The sequence below is a fragment of the Haliotis cracherodii genome, unplaced genomic scaffold (assembly GCF_022045235.1).
Source record: "Haliotis cracherodii isolate W230 unplaced genomic scaffold, xgHalCrac1.p SCAF_17, whole genome shotgun sequence".
NCBI lineage: Eukaryota > Metazoa > Mollusca > Gastropoda > Lepetellida > Haliotidae > Haliotis > Haliotis cracherodii.
In genome coordinates this window covers 8,734,441-8,752,485 of record NW_027266272.1, presented here as the reverse complement: position 1 = coordinate 8,752,485, position 18,045 = coordinate 8,734,441, and the positions used below count along the sequence as shown (strand labels likewise).

The 18,045-nt window shown below is 45.0% G+C and overlaps 1 protein-coding gene across 1 annotated transcript in view; it reads right to left on the bottom strand.

Annotated features, from left to right (window-relative positions):
- Positions 1-18,045, bottom strand: part of LOC139464875 (E3 ubiquitin-protein ligase UBR3-like) — a 61,558-nt gene that overhangs the window by 26,275 nt on the left and 17,238 nt on the right. The window contains exons 9-26 of the mRNA XM_071246438.1: positions 17,254-17,387; positions 16,919-17,011; positions 15,719-15,874; positions 15,356-15,484; positions 14,304-14,356; positions 13,890-14,020; positions 13,260-13,408; positions 12,805-12,874; positions 12,210-12,306; positions 10,555-10,702; positions 9,171-9,272; positions 7,315-7,531; positions 6,041-6,494; positions 4,823-4,920; positions 4,413-4,547; positions 2,748-2,878; positions 1,372-1,482; positions 438-638 (exon numbers count right to left, since the gene is read on the bottom strand). Coding sequence (XP_071102539.1) covers positions 438-638; positions 1,372-1,482; positions 2,748-2,878; positions 4,413-4,547; positions 4,823-4,920; positions 6,041-6,494; positions 7,315-7,531; positions 9,171-9,272; positions 10,555-10,702; positions 12,210-12,306; positions 12,805-12,874; positions 13,260-13,408; positions 13,890-14,020; positions 14,304-14,356; positions 15,356-15,484; positions 15,719-15,874; positions 16,919-17,011; positions 17,254-17,387 — 2,609 coding nt within the window. The remainder of the gene's footprint in view (positions 1-437; positions 639-1,371; positions 1,483-2,747; positions 2,879-4,412; positions 4,548-4,822; positions 4,921-6,040; positions 6,495-7,314; positions 7,532-9,170; positions 9,273-10,554; positions 10,703-12,209; positions 12,307-12,804; positions 12,875-13,259; positions 13,409-13,889; positions 14,021-14,303; positions 14,357-15,355; positions 15,485-15,718; positions 15,875-16,918; positions 17,012-17,253; positions 17,388-18,045) is intronic.

Genomic DNA, 18,045 nt, shown 5'->3' with positions numbered 1-18,045 from the left:
GGCTTCATGCCTCTTTGTGTTCTGGTCCCTGAGAATTCCTTTCATATTTATCATCATTTATTGTCAGATCTGTTGAACTGGGTGTGTCCATTCCCAGTTGTCTCAAACTCATTTGGGAGTCCCAAGTATCCAAATTAAGTATAAAATTCCCCTGATGACTCAAGCACTTCAAAACAAAAAATGGCGTCCACACAAAAACAATCAGCAAACGTTCCACATTCAACTCACTTCACACACAAGTAACTGACCTCGATGCGATTGCCACAATTACATCAAAGGCATTGATGCTTTCTAAAATGATGCCAATATCTAATCGTGCTTAAATAACAAGTACACCTTACATCAAGGTGCAAGCTGATTTCTGTATAGACATTGGCGCTGATGATATATTGTATTCAAATGTAATTCAATTTAAATGCTCCAGTTGATTGACTTACCGGAGTTATGGGCCTTGTAACCATCATGTCCGCCAAGTCTCTGACCATGACCTCTGGGTCATGTGACACAGGTTTGACCAATGCCAGCTGGTTCTCGTCGGGCACGATCGGTACCACAGAGTTGGACAGCTGGCGACACAGGGGGCACCAGTACTCCCCCTTGCTGACCGCTAGCGGCTCGGGACGGTTCATGCTCTGAGACTACAGGAAAGACAAGGACGTTTAAGTGAGTGAGCGAGTCAGGTAGTTTATGATACTTATAACATCATATCAGTTATATGATGGCATGTCAGCTTGATGTGGAACGAAAGCAGGATGTTTAGGTGAGGTGAAATGGGGTTTAACGTCGCGTCCAAGATTATTGCACTTATATAGCGACGTGTATGTGTGTGTGGCTGCTTGTCCTAGTGCGGACTGATGCCGATTTATAGTGCTAGCACACTGAGATACCATACCACAGTTTAACATGAATACCCCACTCACACACAGTATACTGACTCCGAGCCGGCCAGTCCTTGTTTTAGCCCCTTAATGTGGAGCGCCAGACAGGGTAACAACAACGGTCTCAGGATGTTTAGAACTAGGTTGAAACCAACAACCACGGATAGGTGCTGATAAACCTAGAAATATAACTTGGATGGATCTGGGATTCAGAACCATGATCGTAAGTTTCTGGCATTCTTAAGAGACGTAACTCTGCCTAGGGAACTGTGATGCCTAAGAGGAATGGGCCACCATGTCCGAAGAAATGTTTTAGGTTCATCCCTTGAACTGGTACGGAGACGAAATCAAATGTTAACAAACAGATGATGGAGCGATATACCACACACATTGTGCCATTCTGTAAGCTCTCAATCCTTTGGTCAATATGTCCAAATAAAGACTTAAATATTCTTGTATATATAGGAAGCTTGTTTTTTCACTTTGTACGTACATGGAGAGACTGCATATAGGAGCTGTGGCAGTCCAGGTGGAGGTAGTGTCCACATGTCTGTACACACACACCTCCCTCCCATCCGATGTTCACCGACATCTGACACGACCTCTGAAACAGCATTTTCATCATCATCATCATCATCATCATCATCATCATCATCGTAAGCACACAATCAATACAACCACATTATCATCGCAACCATACATCACAACAACCACATGTCACCACAACCACATCATCATCACAAGATCATTGTCACAACCACATCATTATTACAATCATACATTATCACAACACCCACATCATCACAACCTAAACATCAACACATTCACATCATCACAACATTATAATCACATCCACATTATCATAGCGACATCATCAGCAGTATTAGAAATTGGCACTAGTCCCATAGTCCTTGCCAAACTGCCCAATATATAGTTAAGGTATTATAAGGACTAGTAGAAATTTGCCATTTGTAAGGGTTTTGCTATAGATTATCATTATAAGAACGAGGGGACAAAAACTCATCACAATAACATCATCATGAATTATTCGTGCCCTATCTAAAAACAAAAAGAGCACAATGTACTTCAGACCCCATCCAATAATACACACAACGGTTTATCTATCTTGTTGGTTGTTAAGGCTTCTCTCAACAATGTTCCAACTACTGTAAACAGCTTTATTTCTGCGCCGTTAAAATATTGCGAATACCACACCAAAGACAATACTGCGACGAGATATTTTTGTGAGCTGCCGTTTTGAGATGACACCTCGATTACCAAACAATAGACAGCTTCTCTCCGAAGCTAGTTAATCTGAGTTGGCCGGAAAGTTGACCAGTGTCATGAAACCGATTCACGCAAGATGGCTTGTTTCCTGTGTGGACAAAATTGCAAAGGACACTGACGCAATCAAGCGAGGTTGGAAGAAGGCAGGATTACTGTGAGGCAACAGTGACACTAATTGGTCTGTTTACACTGTCATTTGTGATGTATTGTGTGACCATTCTGCATTCATTTGTGTTTTTAACTTATTGAGTAACTTGTGGTTCTGGTTGATGATTTCAACATTTGATAACGTGTTGCAATGAATAAAGTATGTATGTATTATTTATACTTATTTTTGCGTTTTTAATTTTTGCGATTGAGTCTCGTTCGCAAAACTCGCAATAATAAAACGGTCGCAAAAAATTCCCTGTTTACAGTATATGATGGTGGCCTGTAAATAACTGAGTTTGGGCCAGACAATCCAGTATTATGAGCAATGATCCACACTGGGGTACACTGACATGCAATCAGCCAAGTCACTCAGCCTGCCCATCGATCTATTAAGCTGCAATGTATAAACAGCACCGGGAACCTCCAGCCTACCTCCTCAAAGTACTTCATGAGTGTCTCCAGGCGCTTCTTCTGGAAGTCGGAGCAGGTGGAGAAGTGTGGGCTGCACGTGGGGTCCAAGGACAGCATGTGAGGGTGATCCACTTGCTGCCTGTGGCCCAACACTACAACACACAATAGACCCCTCTATTAAGTATGGCATTGATCAGTAATGTAGGGCATAATATATTTATAGAATTCCACAGTTTCGCCATGCAGTATAAGATGACTTGCGCATAGGAGAGACATATGATTGGGGGTTCAAATCTTGATTGGTCCCAATGATGTTTCAGGATTGTCCGCACCATACTTATGCACATGGGTTTCCGCAAAGTGGTAAATGTGTGTGACCTGCATCACTTCAGGCCTTCTTCCAACATCAAGTTGTCATACTGTGATATAACCTGAACACTGTTAAAAGGAGCGTTAAACCCACTCACTAGTAGGTCAGTTTTGGGAATGTGAAGGATTAGATATGTGTCCCATATTAACTATTGGTACTCAGTCATGAGCCTTTTGTCAGTATATGTCTCAGGGTGTAACCATGGTTATCATGATAATGACATACAAACATCAATGCACTGCACATGTTGATAGTAATGGGTCTGTCACCTGTAGAAAGGGTCACCTGGCCCTACACTTACCACTAGATGTCTGAAGGAACACCATCAGCCCTATGGGTCTGTCACCTGTAGAAAGGGTCACCTGATCCTACACTTACCACTAGATGCCGGAAGGAACACCACTAGCTCTATGGGTCTGACACCTGTAGAAAGGGTCACCTGATCCTACACTTACCACTAGATGCCGGAAGGAACACCACTAGCTCTATGGGTCTGACACCTGTAGAAAGGGTCACCTGATCCTACACTTACCACTAGATGTCTGAAGGAACACCATCAGCTCTATGGGTCTGACACCTGTAGAAAGGGTCACCTGGCCCTGCGCTTACCACTAGATGTCTGAAGGAACACCATCAGCTCTATGGGTCTGTCACCTGTAGAAAGGGTCACCTGACCCTACACTTACCACTAGATGTCTGAAGGAACACCACCAGCTCTATGGGTCTGTCACCTGTAGAAAGGGTCACCTGGCCCTACACTTACCACTAGATGTCTGAAGGAACACCATCAGCTCTATGGGTCTGTCACCTGTAGAAAGGGTCACCTGGCCCTACACTTACCACTAGATGTCTGAAGGAACACCACCAGCTCTATGGGTCTGTCACCTGTAGAAAGGGTCACCTGGCCCTACACTTACCACTAGATGTCTGAAGGAACACCATCAGCTCTATGGGTCTGTCACCTGTAGAAAGGGTCACCTGGCCCTACACTTACCACTAGATGTCTGAAGGAACACCATCAGCTCTATGGGTCTGTCACCTGTAGAAAGGGTCACCTGGCCCTACACTTACCACTAGATGTCTGAAGGAACACCATCAGCTCTATGGGTCTGTCACCTGTAGAAAGGGTCACCTGGCCCTACACTTACCACTACCACTAGATGCCTGAAGATGCCACTAGAACACCACCAGCCCTTTGAGTGAGTGAGTTTGGTTTTACGCAGCTTTTAGCAATATTTCAGCAATATCACGGCGGGGGACACCACAAATGGGCTTCACACATTGTACCCATGCTGGGAATGGAACCCTACACTTACCACTAGATGCCTGAAGGAACACCACCAGCCCTATGGGTCTGTCTCCTGTAGAAGGGGTCACTTGGCCACAAATCACACAGTCGTATGTCGTCTCTTTTGGTTTCATCACATCCTCATCTCCCTCTGGCTCATCATCTGTGAGAAACCCAGGTGTGAACACAGCAACATTTATTAGGACCATTGCAAAGGTGAGCAGTAAGTGAGTGCATGCTGTTAATCGTAATAGCCAGCAACATTCTGTCTTCATGATGAGGCCTGCCAATAATTAAGTCTGGACAAGGCAAACCAATGACTGAAACCATGAGCAACGATCTACAGGACAAATTTTGTTCAATCCTTTATATTTTCAATTGTTTCAGTATTTTGTAATTTATCACTCATTTTATCAGAAATTCATCTCCGTTTCTTACCGTCCACATCATCCTCCATCGTCTGTTCGATGAAGGCCTTTTGTTTCGAGGCAAACTCAGCCATCAACTTCTGTTGTCTCTGCCAGGCTTTCTTACGTCTGCAAAACACACATCAACATCAATCTGTCCATACAACATGTGGCTTTCATTTTTCTTGCCTGGGCGGTCGGGTAGCCTAGTGGTTAAAGTGTTCGCTCGTCACGCCAAAGACCCGGGTTCGATTCCCGACATGGGTACAATGTTAGAAGCCCATTTCTGGTGCCCCCCGCCAAGATATTGCTGGAATATTGTTAAAAGCGGCGTAAGATCAAACTCACTCACTCACTCATTTTCTTGCTGTTGGCAGTATTGCAATAACATGGGTACAAATTGTACCAATCTAATTGAAGCCACTTCAACATGGCAAGTTAAAACTAATCTATCCACCACCCAAACGTGAAATGACAACTTTGATCACAGTACTGGCAAATGGAGCCGAACTATTGCGACCGCCTCTGTGATGTAGTGAATACAGCATCTGCCCAGAGAGTGGAAGGTTGATGTGTTGATGCCCGGCCATGTATTAGACCAAAAGATGGGACTTGTTGTTACCCTCCCTGACGCCCAGCAATAAGGGTGTGAGTGAGTGAGTATGGTTTTACGCCCTTTTAGCAATATTCCAGCAATATCCCGGCAGGGGACACCAGAAATGGGCTTCACACATTGTACCCATGTTGGGAAACGAACCTGGGTCTTAGGTGTGAAGAGCGAACGCTTTAACCACTCGGCTACCCGACCGCCCCTCAGCATTAAGGGGATAACTAGTCGGTATACTGTGTCTGAGTGGTGTTAAACGGTGGCATGGTATCTCAGTGGGCAAGCACTATTAAACCAGCATTAGTCCAACAATATTGCAGGTACATGACAGTGGCCTGTACATAGAATCTGGACCTTACAAACCCATGATTGTCGTGAGCAATGACCCACTCCATGTAAGGGTATGATGACAGGCTATCAGTCAAGTCACTGAGTCTGGCCACCCGATCCACTAAGTTGAACCTATAACCTTATTTTCGGGCATGTCAAAGTTAAGTAACTCTGTACAGTGAATAATGGCACCTTGGACAACTGGGCCACCCATGGTCCCCTACAGAGAGCTACATCAGCTATCAGTACTAAAGAAGCTATGGCCACCCTAGTCCTACTTCCCCAACGAATCATGTCACGCTAAACACTCACTTGGTTTCTTTGTCCACATTTTGTCCCTGTGCCTTCTTGTCCGTTTCATCGGGCCACAGCGCTCTGTAGGTGTCGTGTACGATTCTACCACACTCCGTGCTCATCTCACACAATCTATCCAACAGTTTCCCCACAAACACAGGACCGTCCCCGATCAGGGTCTTCACAGACTCCCTCTTCTTTACTGACATTGGCACATACGACCCCGACTTCCCCGACAGTTTGCAGTGCAGCTTCAGCAGCAGCGACAGAAGGCTTTCGTTGACGCTGACACGGGACAGGTGTACTTGTTCTGTCGACATGCCTCTGCTTTCGTATTTGGGCTTCACTGTATGGGCTGTGCTGGTGCCTGTTGCCTTGGTGATGGTGCATGCTGCCGTCCCTGATGAAGGTCCCGGAATTGAGATCATGGAGGGGAGGTTAAACTGAGCTGCCGTGATAGGACCTCCCATAGCTGTGGAAAGGAATTAAATAACATGTTAGGGAGTATTGTTTTACGCCACTTTTAGCAACATTCCAGCAATATCACAGCAGGGGACACCAGAAATGGGCTTCACACAAATATAATCTAAGGTCCATAGAGTGAGTGAGTGAGTGAGTTTGGTTTTACGCCGCTTTTAGGAATATTCCAGCAATATCACGGCGGGGGACACCAGAAATGGGCTTTACACGTTGTACCCATGTCCGGAATCATAAAAACTCTATCCCTATCCCCTTACATGAAGCTCCACCTACTTACATAAAAACTCTATCCCCTTACATGAAGCTCCACCCACTTACATAAAAACTCTATCCCCTTACATGAAGCTCCACCTACTTACATATGAACTCTATCCCCTTACATGAAGCTCCACCCACCCATTATATGAAGCTCCACCAACTTACATTTAGCTCCGCCCACATACATGAAGCTCCGCCCACTTACATAAAAACTCTATCCTCTTTCATGAAGCTCCACCCACTCACTATATGAAGCTCCACCAACTTACATTTAGCTCGGCCCACTTACATGAAGCTCCCCCCACATATATGAAGCTCCGCCCACTTACATAAAACCTCTATCCTCTTTCATGAAGCTCCACCCACTCACTATATGAAGCTCCACTAACTTATATTTAGCTCTGCCCACTTACATGAAGCTCCGCCCACTTACATAAAAATATCCTCTTTCATGAAGCTCCACTCACTCACTATATGAAGCTCCACCAACTTACAAGAAGCTACGCCCACATACATAAGGCTCCGGCCCCATACATGAAGCTCTGCCCACTTACATGAAGCTGCACTTGGCGCCAACTGGAACATCTCCTCTAGGGTGCTGGTGTCGTTGTCCATGCTGATGGTGCACATGTCGCCGCTGTTAGTCTCCACCACCAGGCGGCTCTGGAAGCTCACCTCACTGATCACCTCACACGCATTCTGTTTGATGTCGGACGTGGAGAACCACCGGTGGTACTTGCCGTCCATCACAGTGCTGGCTGGGCTGCAACCCTACAGGAGATTCACGCACATGTCAATCAAGGGTCTTGAAACTTGCAAGTGATTCATATGGAATTGTGTGCTTTGATGCAGGATATAATATGTGTCATTACACATACGCATGCTCATCAGTCCGTTTTGCTATTTAAAGAATTGATCACATGACCTCTGCCTTGTTCAACTTTGTCCTGTCGCCACTGAGGAGACAGATTTGTCAGCATTTATACACTACCTCAGCATTTATACTTCCCCCATGGCAACACTCACATGGAGTGAACTAAGTATCCCCCAAGTAGTACAGGGCACATAGCTGGGATAGTCCGGGTCCACGACCCCAGGGCATCAAATACCACGAGATAGTCCGGGTCCACAACCACAGGGCATCAAATCCCACGAGATAGTCCGGGTCCACGACCACAGGGCATCAAATCCCACGAGATAGTCCGGGTCCACGACCCCAGGGCATCAAATCCCACGAGATAGTCCGGGTCCACAACCCCAGGGCATCAAATCCCACGAGATAGTCCGGGTCCACAACCCCAGGGCATCAAATCCCACGAGATAGTCCGGGTCCACAACCACAGGGCATCAAATCCCACGAGATAGTCCGGGTCCACAACCACAGGGCATCAAATCCCACGAGATAGTCTGGGTCCACAACCACAGGGCATCAAATCCCACGAGATAGTACGGGTCCACAACCACAGGGCATCAAATCCCACGAGATAGTACGGGTCCACAACCACAGGGCATCAAATCCCACGAGATAGTACGGGTCCACAACCACAGGGCATCAAATCCCACGAGATAGTCCGGGTCCACAACCACAGGTCATCAAATCCCAAGAGATAGTCAGGGTCCACAACCACAGGGCATCAAATCCCACGAGATAGTCCGGGTCCACAACCACAGGTCATCAAATCCCAAGAGATAGTCAGGGTCCACAACCACAGGGCATCAAATCCCACGAGATAGTCCGGGTCCACGACCCCAGGGCACACATTCCAGGGATAGTCCGGGTCCATGACCCCAGGCATCAAATCCCACGAGATAGTCCGGGTCCACGACCCTAGGGCACACATTACAGGGATAGTCCGGGTCCACGACCCCAGGGCATCAAATCCCACGAGATAGTCCGGGTCTTCAGCCCCACGACAACGCATCTCGGGCTATGGTCCTATACTACCCTACCTTTAAATGCAACCGAGTCTGCCTCCAAACTCAATGGTTCAACAAGATATGAAGTTCTCAATAAAGATCACTTCTTTTCTTTTTCCACTGCTTGACTTGGCCAAATACTTGACAACACTGGTTTATTACATATGGCTACTGACTTCATCTTAAACACTTGGAAGGATCACAACAGTTTACCAAGCAGTGAATGGAATAGAAATAGGATGGGATAGAAATGTAAAAGGCTGCACCTTCGAGCTGGATGGGTTGATTGGGTTGTATGCTCCTAAGGGAGTTGTGAACACAAATCAATGTATACTTAGTTTGTTGATTGGAGTCTGTTGACTGGGTAATAATTGTACGAGCTATGATCATGCATTGTGTGGCAATATCCCTATATGAACGTACACATTATCATTATTATTATTCTGTAAGAAGCATATTAAAAGACCACTCCCCCTGACTGTGAGCTGCTTACCTTGCGTGATGTCTGAGGAGGGCTGTAGGTGACACACAGATCGAGCAGGTGAACACAGTGGTAGAGAACACTCTCTGGAACGTTGGAGTCCTTCGCTAGGGCCTGCACACACAATAATGGGTGAGAGGATAGGATTTAACAAAGCTTTTGACAATATAACAGTCATATCCCGTGAGGACACTGAGAATAATAAAAGTCACTCACTTTTTACTGTTGGGATTGTTTGTTTTTTTATCCCTTCTCTCACAAAAATCCAGGGCTCTTCTATAATATTAAATGGCTCACCAGATATTCACTTGTTTCAGTTCTGGACTAGTGGACTAATGATCATAGGGTTTCACTGAACCATTTCTACCAGGAAGTATTTGATGATGGAGATGGGTGTCCACCGCCAAAACATCCTAAATGAATCAGATGGGCCCTGTAGGGTGTGTGCCTTTACCAAATGAATCAGATGGGCCCTGTAGGGTGTGTGCCTTTACCAAATGAATCAGATGGGCCCTGTAGGGTGTGTGCCTTTACCAAATGAATCAGATGGGCCCTGTATGGTATGTGCCTTTACCAAATGAATCAGATGGGCCCTGTAGGGTGTGTGCCTTTACCAAATGAGTCAGATGGGCCCTGTAGGGTATGTGCCTTTACCAAATGAATCAGATGGGCCCTGTAGGGTGTGTGCCTTTACCAAATGAATCAGATGGGCCCTGTAGGGTGGGTGTGTGCCTTTACCAAATGAATCAGATGGGCCCTGTAGGGTGGGTGTGTGCCTTTACCAAATGAATCAGATGGGCCCTGTAGGGTGGGTGTGTGCCTTTACCAAATGAATCAGATGGGCCCTGTAGGGTGTGTGCCTTTACCAAATGAATCAGATGGGCCCTGTAGGGTGGGTGTGTGCCTTTACCAAATGAGTCAGATGGGCCCTGTAGGGTGTGTGCCTTTACCAAATGAGTCAGATGGGCCCTGTAGGGTGTGTGCCTTTACCAAATGAGTCAGATGGGCCCTGTAGGGTGGGTGTGTGCCTTTACCAAATGAATCAGATGGGCCCTGTAGGGTGTGTGCCTTTACCAAATGAGTCAGATGGGCCCTGTAGGGTGTGTGCCTTTACCAAATGAGTCAGATGGGCCCTGTAGGGTGGGTGTGTGCCTTTACCAAATGAATCAGATGGGCCCTGTAGGGTGTGTGCCTTTACCAAATGAGTCAGATGGGCCCTGTAGGGTGTGTGCCTTTACCAAATGAATCAGATGGGCCCTGTAGGGTGTGTGCCTTTACCAAATGAATCAGATGGGCCCTGTAGGGTGGGTCTGTGCCTTTACCAAATGAGTCAGATGGGACCCTTGGGTCTATACATGCACAGCAAGGTAGACAGGACCCTATAGGGTGGGTGTACCTTGTGCAGGACTGTGAAGAGGAAGGCGTGCATGGTCCGGCAGTTGAGGATCCTGTACAGCCCCTTATACTGCTGGTTCACGGGGCTGGGGCTGCGGAATGGGGGCCATGGCGGGGTCTTGCTGGTGTACTTCCCACTCTGGCGAACTCTGAAACAGATATTGATGTGATCATAATGATGCAGATGTAACAATTCTTCATGAGCTTTGGACCAAAAAACTGAATAATGGACAAATACCATGAAGAGTTTTTTCTTTGTTACTCACTTTGTTAATATTCTCATCTTACTATCAGCAGATCAGGCTCAGTATCATAAATCCTTGGGGCCACCATCACACCAACACTGGCAGTTTATTTTTTATTTGTAGTGAGGAGCTTAACAGCCATTCCAGATTATTACACTTATATAAAGCAATACATATGCATGTGTGTCTGGCTGCTTGTACTAGTCTGGACTGATGCCGGTTTTACCATGCTAGCTCACTGAGATACCATGCCGCAGTTTAACATGGATACCCTACTCAGACACAGTGTCCTATCTCCGAGCCGGCCAATCCTTGTTATATCCCCTTAATGCCGAGCGCCAGACAGGTAACAAGAAGTTCCATCTCTTAATGTCTTTCACTATGATGCAGCCGGAGATCGAACCACCAACCTTCTGCTTTCTGGGCAGACTCTCTACCACTAGACCACGGAGGCAGTCCAACCAAATAGAAATCTTGAAATGCTATGTGAGTGAATGTTTAATACCAAAGTCTGAAGGTGGCCATAAATAACTGAGCCAGACAAACCAGTGGATGACATCATGAGCAACTTCCCTTGCATCATGGGATGGTCCCCCAGACACAGTCAGTGTCCGAAACAACTGCCTGCCCCTGGCTGGTGTGTTCGTTTGTTTTTTGTTTAACACTGTACTAAGCAATATTCCAGCTATATGACAGTGGTCAGTAAATAATCGTGTCTGGACCAGACAATCCAGTGATTTACATCATGAGCATTGATCTATGCAATTGGGATATGATGACATGCATCAACCAAGTCTGTGAGAGTGACCACCCGATCCTGTGAATCGCCTCTTACGACAGGCATAGTTGTCTAGATCTAATCTAGCCTGGATCGTATAGGGCCTTGTGGCTGGTAACTTCTGTCAGGCTGCATGAAATTTTCAAAATTCGTATTCAGCTTATTATAGATTCTCAGGTAATTGTTTGCTGAATCAAGACGCGATTTGTCTCTTATTTTTGTGATTTTTTTAAATATTTATAATGTCTGAAGCAGGCAGGCAGGCAGGCACCACTTATGGGTCACCTGCCCAACTGTCTTTTTGGGTTTTAGAATTAGTTCAAACACTGCAAACAGCCACCTGATCAACAGATCCTGTTACAAGAAGCAATAGCATGCTCGAGACCTGGGCCCCGTTCCTCAAAGCGATCTTAGCACTAAGGCGATCGTAAGGCCCATACTGTAACATAGACTTACGGTCCTCGTAGTGCTAACATCGCTTTGAGGAACAGGGCTCTGGGTTCCAGCAGGGGTCATAGGGCTAACAGATCAAAGAGACGATCACTGCTGTAAATGTTGCCATAAGCTCAAGTGTTTCATCAATACAGCCTAATTCCCTGATGATGTTGAGGTGGTGAGAGTGGGATAACTCACTGTTCTGTGTATCTGTCTAGAGACGACTGCAGATCTTTCCGATAGATGGCACGGAGAGCTACGTGGACCGGGTCGTAATCCTTCTCCCACACCTCAGCTGCACACAAACACATGTAAGTTGGGCCTCTATGCATACATGTATATACTGCATGGGGCGTCAATACAAGACTACTTACATATTCAGTAATATTAAAACTCATAGATTCTCAAGTAATTGTTTTCCATTATTTCAAATGAATCAAGATGTGATTTGTCTCTTTTGTTCCACTATTTCTCAATGTTTATAATGTCTGAATGCAGGCAGGTAGTTTGGCAGCCAACATTTATGGGTCACCTGCCATGTTGAGTTTTAAAATTATTTCACACACTGCATGTAGGGCTTGGAGAATCAAACAGTGGCTCCAGGCAACTGGAGGGGAGGTGAAATGGGGTTTAACGTCACGTCCAAGATTATTGCACTTATTTGGCGGACGCTCTACCACTAGATCACAGAGGCGGTCCCAGGCAACTGGAGGCAGCAACACTGGGCTTCCACTTGACCACCTGGGATTTCCAGGAGCTGACTGTATTCTAGATGAGGCTGACACAGGCTTACCTTTTGGTACATACGTCCCTTGCTGCATCTTTCCTCCCATGGCAAACACTGGAGCTTTGTAGTCAGCAATCTGGTTCAGAAATCCTAAATTAGTTAAGCAATCAAATTTCATTTCCCGTCCATTCCTAATTTTGGATAATTCCCTTTGTTTCTTTTCGCTTGATCATGTTGATTCCCAAACTGTAGTTGACAACTATGGCTACCTGCACCAGAGCACATGGTGGTCAGCGTTAACCAGCTCCAACCGCGGAGTATTTACATATTATTGCCATTTGATCTGTTCTCCTACATGCTGATGTTACATCAATGTAGCGGCCATGACAGTTTTCATTCAAGGTCAGACACCTTGTCCACATGAACAAAGAGGTTATTCCCATTGAAAGCTGACATGGTACAGATGTCACCCGTGGGACATGAAAGAAAATAAAACTCTATCTAAACAACAGTTCACTGACCTTCTTGAGTGTTGGTTCAAACAGCTCCTTCCCATGTCCTGGCACTCCAGACTTCTCCGGCATCAAGTCCATCAGCTGACTGTGTTGTCTGTCACTCATACACAGCAGCGACGCCATCTCGAGCCTCACCAAGTCCTTCTCTCCTATACCTGGACATACAAACACACAACAGTCATCACTAAGTCTGTCTCTCCTAAACCTGGACATACAAACACACAACAGTCATCACCAAGTCTGTCTCTCCTATACCTGGACATACAAACACAACAGTCATCACCAAGTCTGTCAATCCTACACCTGGACATACAAACACAACAGTCATCACCAAGTCCTTCTCTCCTATACCTGGACTTACAAACACACAACAGTCATCACCTAGTCCTCTCCTATACCTGGACATACAAACACACAACAGTCATCACCAAGTCCTCTTCTACACCTGGACATATAAACACACAACAGTCATCACTCTGTCTGTCTCCCTCTCTGCTATACCTGCACATGTAAAAGAAATGTTACCAATACAAACTTTGATTCGTCCGCTCACCCGGAATAGTGCCGAGGACATGTATTAATGTAAGTCTTTAAGAAGACTCTCTCCTACACAACATTCTGTACGCCCCCACTTACCTAGGTAGGTGCGGACCCCAAGCAGTGTTGCAAACAGCGACAGGGCACCTTCAACCATGGCCATTTCATGTTCCGAACGATCTCCAGGATCCGAATCAGGGGAGAAAGACAGCCAGTCTAAGATGTTGAATCTGTGCAAGTACATCAAGACGTTGCCAAGAATAAAACATCCAGCTTATACGACAGGCTTGAGGCAATTGTGGGTCAATTCTGCAGAAACCTCACACAGTCATTCCCGATGTTACAGGTTTCATGCTCATTGGAAGAATAGGATAACTGGTGCCAAAGTTGGCCAAAAAGAGTTCATTATCATGATATATAATAGGGTTCACTCACACATAATTAATCAGCTGTGTTAAGGAACGTAATGCCTCTCTAGTATCCATGGTAACACATATGTAAGAATACACTTACCTTTCCAGTACAGTATTCACAAAATAGTCCGGATCCAACTGTGAAGCACAAACCTGCAAATAACACACACAGGGGTGAGAATGTTTTTACCACAAAACACTAAAAATTAGCCTGGGTTCTGTGGGCAAATGAGTGGGTTGTGTCTTATTAACATTATACAGTATTTCAGTTTCATAATTCTCAGCTTCTGATGGGTGGACAAAAACACAGTATCAAAGGTCATATGTATTGACCACTGTTTTAACTGATGTACGGTGCTGAGTGGGTACGCCGCTGTTAGCAATATTCCAGCAAGATCACGGCGGGGGACACCAGAAATGGGCTTCACACATTGTACCCATGTCGGGAATCGAACCCGGGTCTTCGGCGTGACAAGCAAATGCTTTTACCACTGGGCTACCTGACCGCCCCATGTACGGTGCTGAAAGACCAATGTCTTAATGTCATGTTCAAGATGACTGCACTTATATCATGTATATAGCAACGTGCATGCATGTGTATGAGGCTGCTTGTACTAGTTTTAACTTTTACTGGTTTAATAGTGCAAGCCCAGAGATACCATGCTGCAGTTTAACATTGATACCCCATTGATACAGTATACTGACTCCGAGCCGACCATTCCTTGTTTCATTCTGTTAATGCCGAGCCCCAGACAGGATAACAACAAAGGTTTCGTCTTTATTGGTATGACACAGCCAGGGATCAGTGTTTATAATGGATGCAAATCTGGAATTCTAACTTGATAAATCCCATTACTTTTGAGGATTGCAATTCATTAACATTTGTATGTGTGGGAGATCTAATCAAACAAATTTACTACCGGACCCAGCTTTCTTTGATGAGGATCCTGCTAAAAGAAAGAACCACTAAAGCCAGTTATCTTCCCTTAGGTTTTAATGTACCTTGAGAAAGTACCACATTAATGTCTTTGCATTGGGAAAAGAAACATCAAAACTCATAGTGGCGTGTATAATGCACACCTCCTTCCACAGAGTTGTGTTTTTTAGAAAAAAAAGTGTGCACTATTCTCAAGAAAATCTGGCAGTACTGACCTGTAGGAGGTAGATGTCAGCGTCTGCCATGGAGTAGCAGAAGTGGCACTGGATGTAGGTCATTGCCTGCCCTTTGATCTGTATCCCATTCCGTACCCACATGTTGGCAAATATCTGAGCCAGACACACCTGGAATACAAGACATAGAGAAGCCCTGTTCATCCAGACTGTACTGTTCCCTGTGAAACTGACTAGATAACAAACATCTGGACATCCAATCTATGACACTAAGGAATGTCCTTTACACACATAGACGTCCAATTTCACTTTATGCTGGTTAACATGATCTAAACATATTTTTTTCACATTACTTTCCTTTTACAATTTGGTACCATTTGATTTCACCCATTTTTGAGTACTGACCTGAATCTGAAGGACATGGACCACTATCTTCTTGACGAGTGCATCTTCTGGCAGGATGTCAGTGAGGACCACGCCCTGATGGAGGACAGCCTGCATCATGAACACCGCCAGGTAGCGATGGAGAGGTAGGTGGAATGTCAGGTGATACGGGTTGGGCTGAAGATTGGAAGTGAAAAACTTGACATAAACTGTATCCTGCCTTGGAGGGGAATAAATTTCTCAGCAGGTGAATAAATCCCTTATACCCCGCCATGAACAAGACAGGCTGCACTTGCATTTCTGAGAGGCAAAATAAATCCCTTATAGCCTGCATCTAAGCAATAAAATGCATGCTTTTTCCGAGTCACTAAAAGTCACATGACACCACAAGCTAACCTCAGCTCAATCAAACAGCTGTTTTCTATCAATTTTGAATTTGTTTTAATTCTTTTACAATGTCATACTTAAACTGGTCGGTAAGATAAATTTGTTGTAGCAGCATCACTTGGGGTACATGGGGTTTTAAGTGTCCCTTCACATTCATGTGGCAGTCTATCAAAATGAAACAGTAATAGAAGCAAGGTTGAGTACCTTCATATTCTCATGGAAGTTGATCAAAGTAAAACAGTAATAGAAACAGCCAAGGCTGAACACCTTCATATTCTCATGGAAGTTGATCAAAGTAAAACAGTAATAGAAGCAGCCAAGGCTGAATACCTTCACATTCTCATTGAAGTTGATCAAAGTAAAACAGTAATAGAAGCAGCCAAGGCTGGATACCTTCACATTCTCATGGAAGTTGATCAAAGTAAAACAGTAATAGAAGCAGCCATGGCTGAATACCTTCACATTCTCATGGAAGTTGATCAAAGTAAAACAGTAATAGAAGCAGCCAAGGCTGAATACCTTCACATTCTCATGGCAGTTGATCAAAGTAAAACAGTAATAGAAGCAGCCAAGGCTGAATACCTTCACATTCTCATGGAAGTTGATCAAAGTAAAACAGTAATAAAAGCAGCCAAGGCTGAATACCTTCACATTCTCATGGAAGTTGATCAAAGTTAAAGAGTAATAGAAGCAGCCAAGGCTGAATACCTTCACATTCTCATGGAAGTTGATCAAAGTAAAACAGTAATAGGAGCAGCCAAGGCTGAATACCTTCACATTCTCATGGAAGTTGATCAAAGTAAAACAGTAATAGAAGCAGCCAAGGCTGAATACCTTCATATTCTCATGGCAGTTGATAGCCAGGAACCAGTCCTGAAGGGCCACTTGAGCAGCAGCAATCATTCTGAGTGAGAAGGAGGCCGTACTCTGCAAATTAGTTAAATTAAATTAAGTGCCAACAACTCTAATTACGACAACTTTGGTAATATTAGGTACACTTTAACCTCACAGAGAAATAAGACAACATTTATGCAGAATTCCTGTCTTACAAAAATCCCTTGTCCCAGATATTGGTCCTCCCTCACTACATAATACAAAATAGTCAACACATCGTATGTTTGGGAATAACATTTTGCTGTGACTCAACTCAGTTTTCCAAGAGGACGTACCCGTGTTTTACAGTGAGCTAGAAGGGACCACATGAGAGAGGCTGCGATCTCAACCTCGGCGGAGAACGCTGCGTAGTACGAGTCCGCCTCAAACTGGACATGCTGCTGTAGTTCGCGCTGATTCAAGTTCATCCCTGAACATAGGAAACAATCATTTTAGAAGCTACAGGAGTGAGTGAGTGGGATTGTACACTGGTTTTAACAATATTCCAGAAATATCAGTGGAGACAAGGGATGATCCAGGGTAGTCACCATTGGTCAGCCTGAGAGGAGAGTGTACAGGATTTTCACAAGCTGAATGGTTTTGGTTTGGTTTGTTGTTTAACACCACACTCAGCAATATTCCAGGTATATGATGGTGGTCTGTAAATAATCAAGTCTGAACCAGACAATCCAGTGATTAATATCATGAGCATCGATCCACACAATTGGGATCGATGACATGCATCAACCAAGTCAGCGAGCCTGACCACCCGATCCTGTTAGTCGTCTTTTACGACAAGCATAGTCGCCTTTTACGGCAAGCCTGGGTTGCCGAAGACCTATTCTACCCCGGAATCTTCACGGGTTCACAAGCTGAATGGAGGCCTCCTTACTGACTCATGTAACAAAATCAGTTTGCAAGTTACAAAGACTAATTTTCAGGTGAGTGAGTGAGTGAGTGAGTGAGTGAGTGAGTGAGAGTGAGAGTGAGAGTGAGAGTGAGTAAGTTTAACCCCGCTTTGAACAGCATTCCAGTTAAATCATGGTGTGTCATTTTAATTTGGGTGAGTTAGTGAGTGAGTGAGTGAA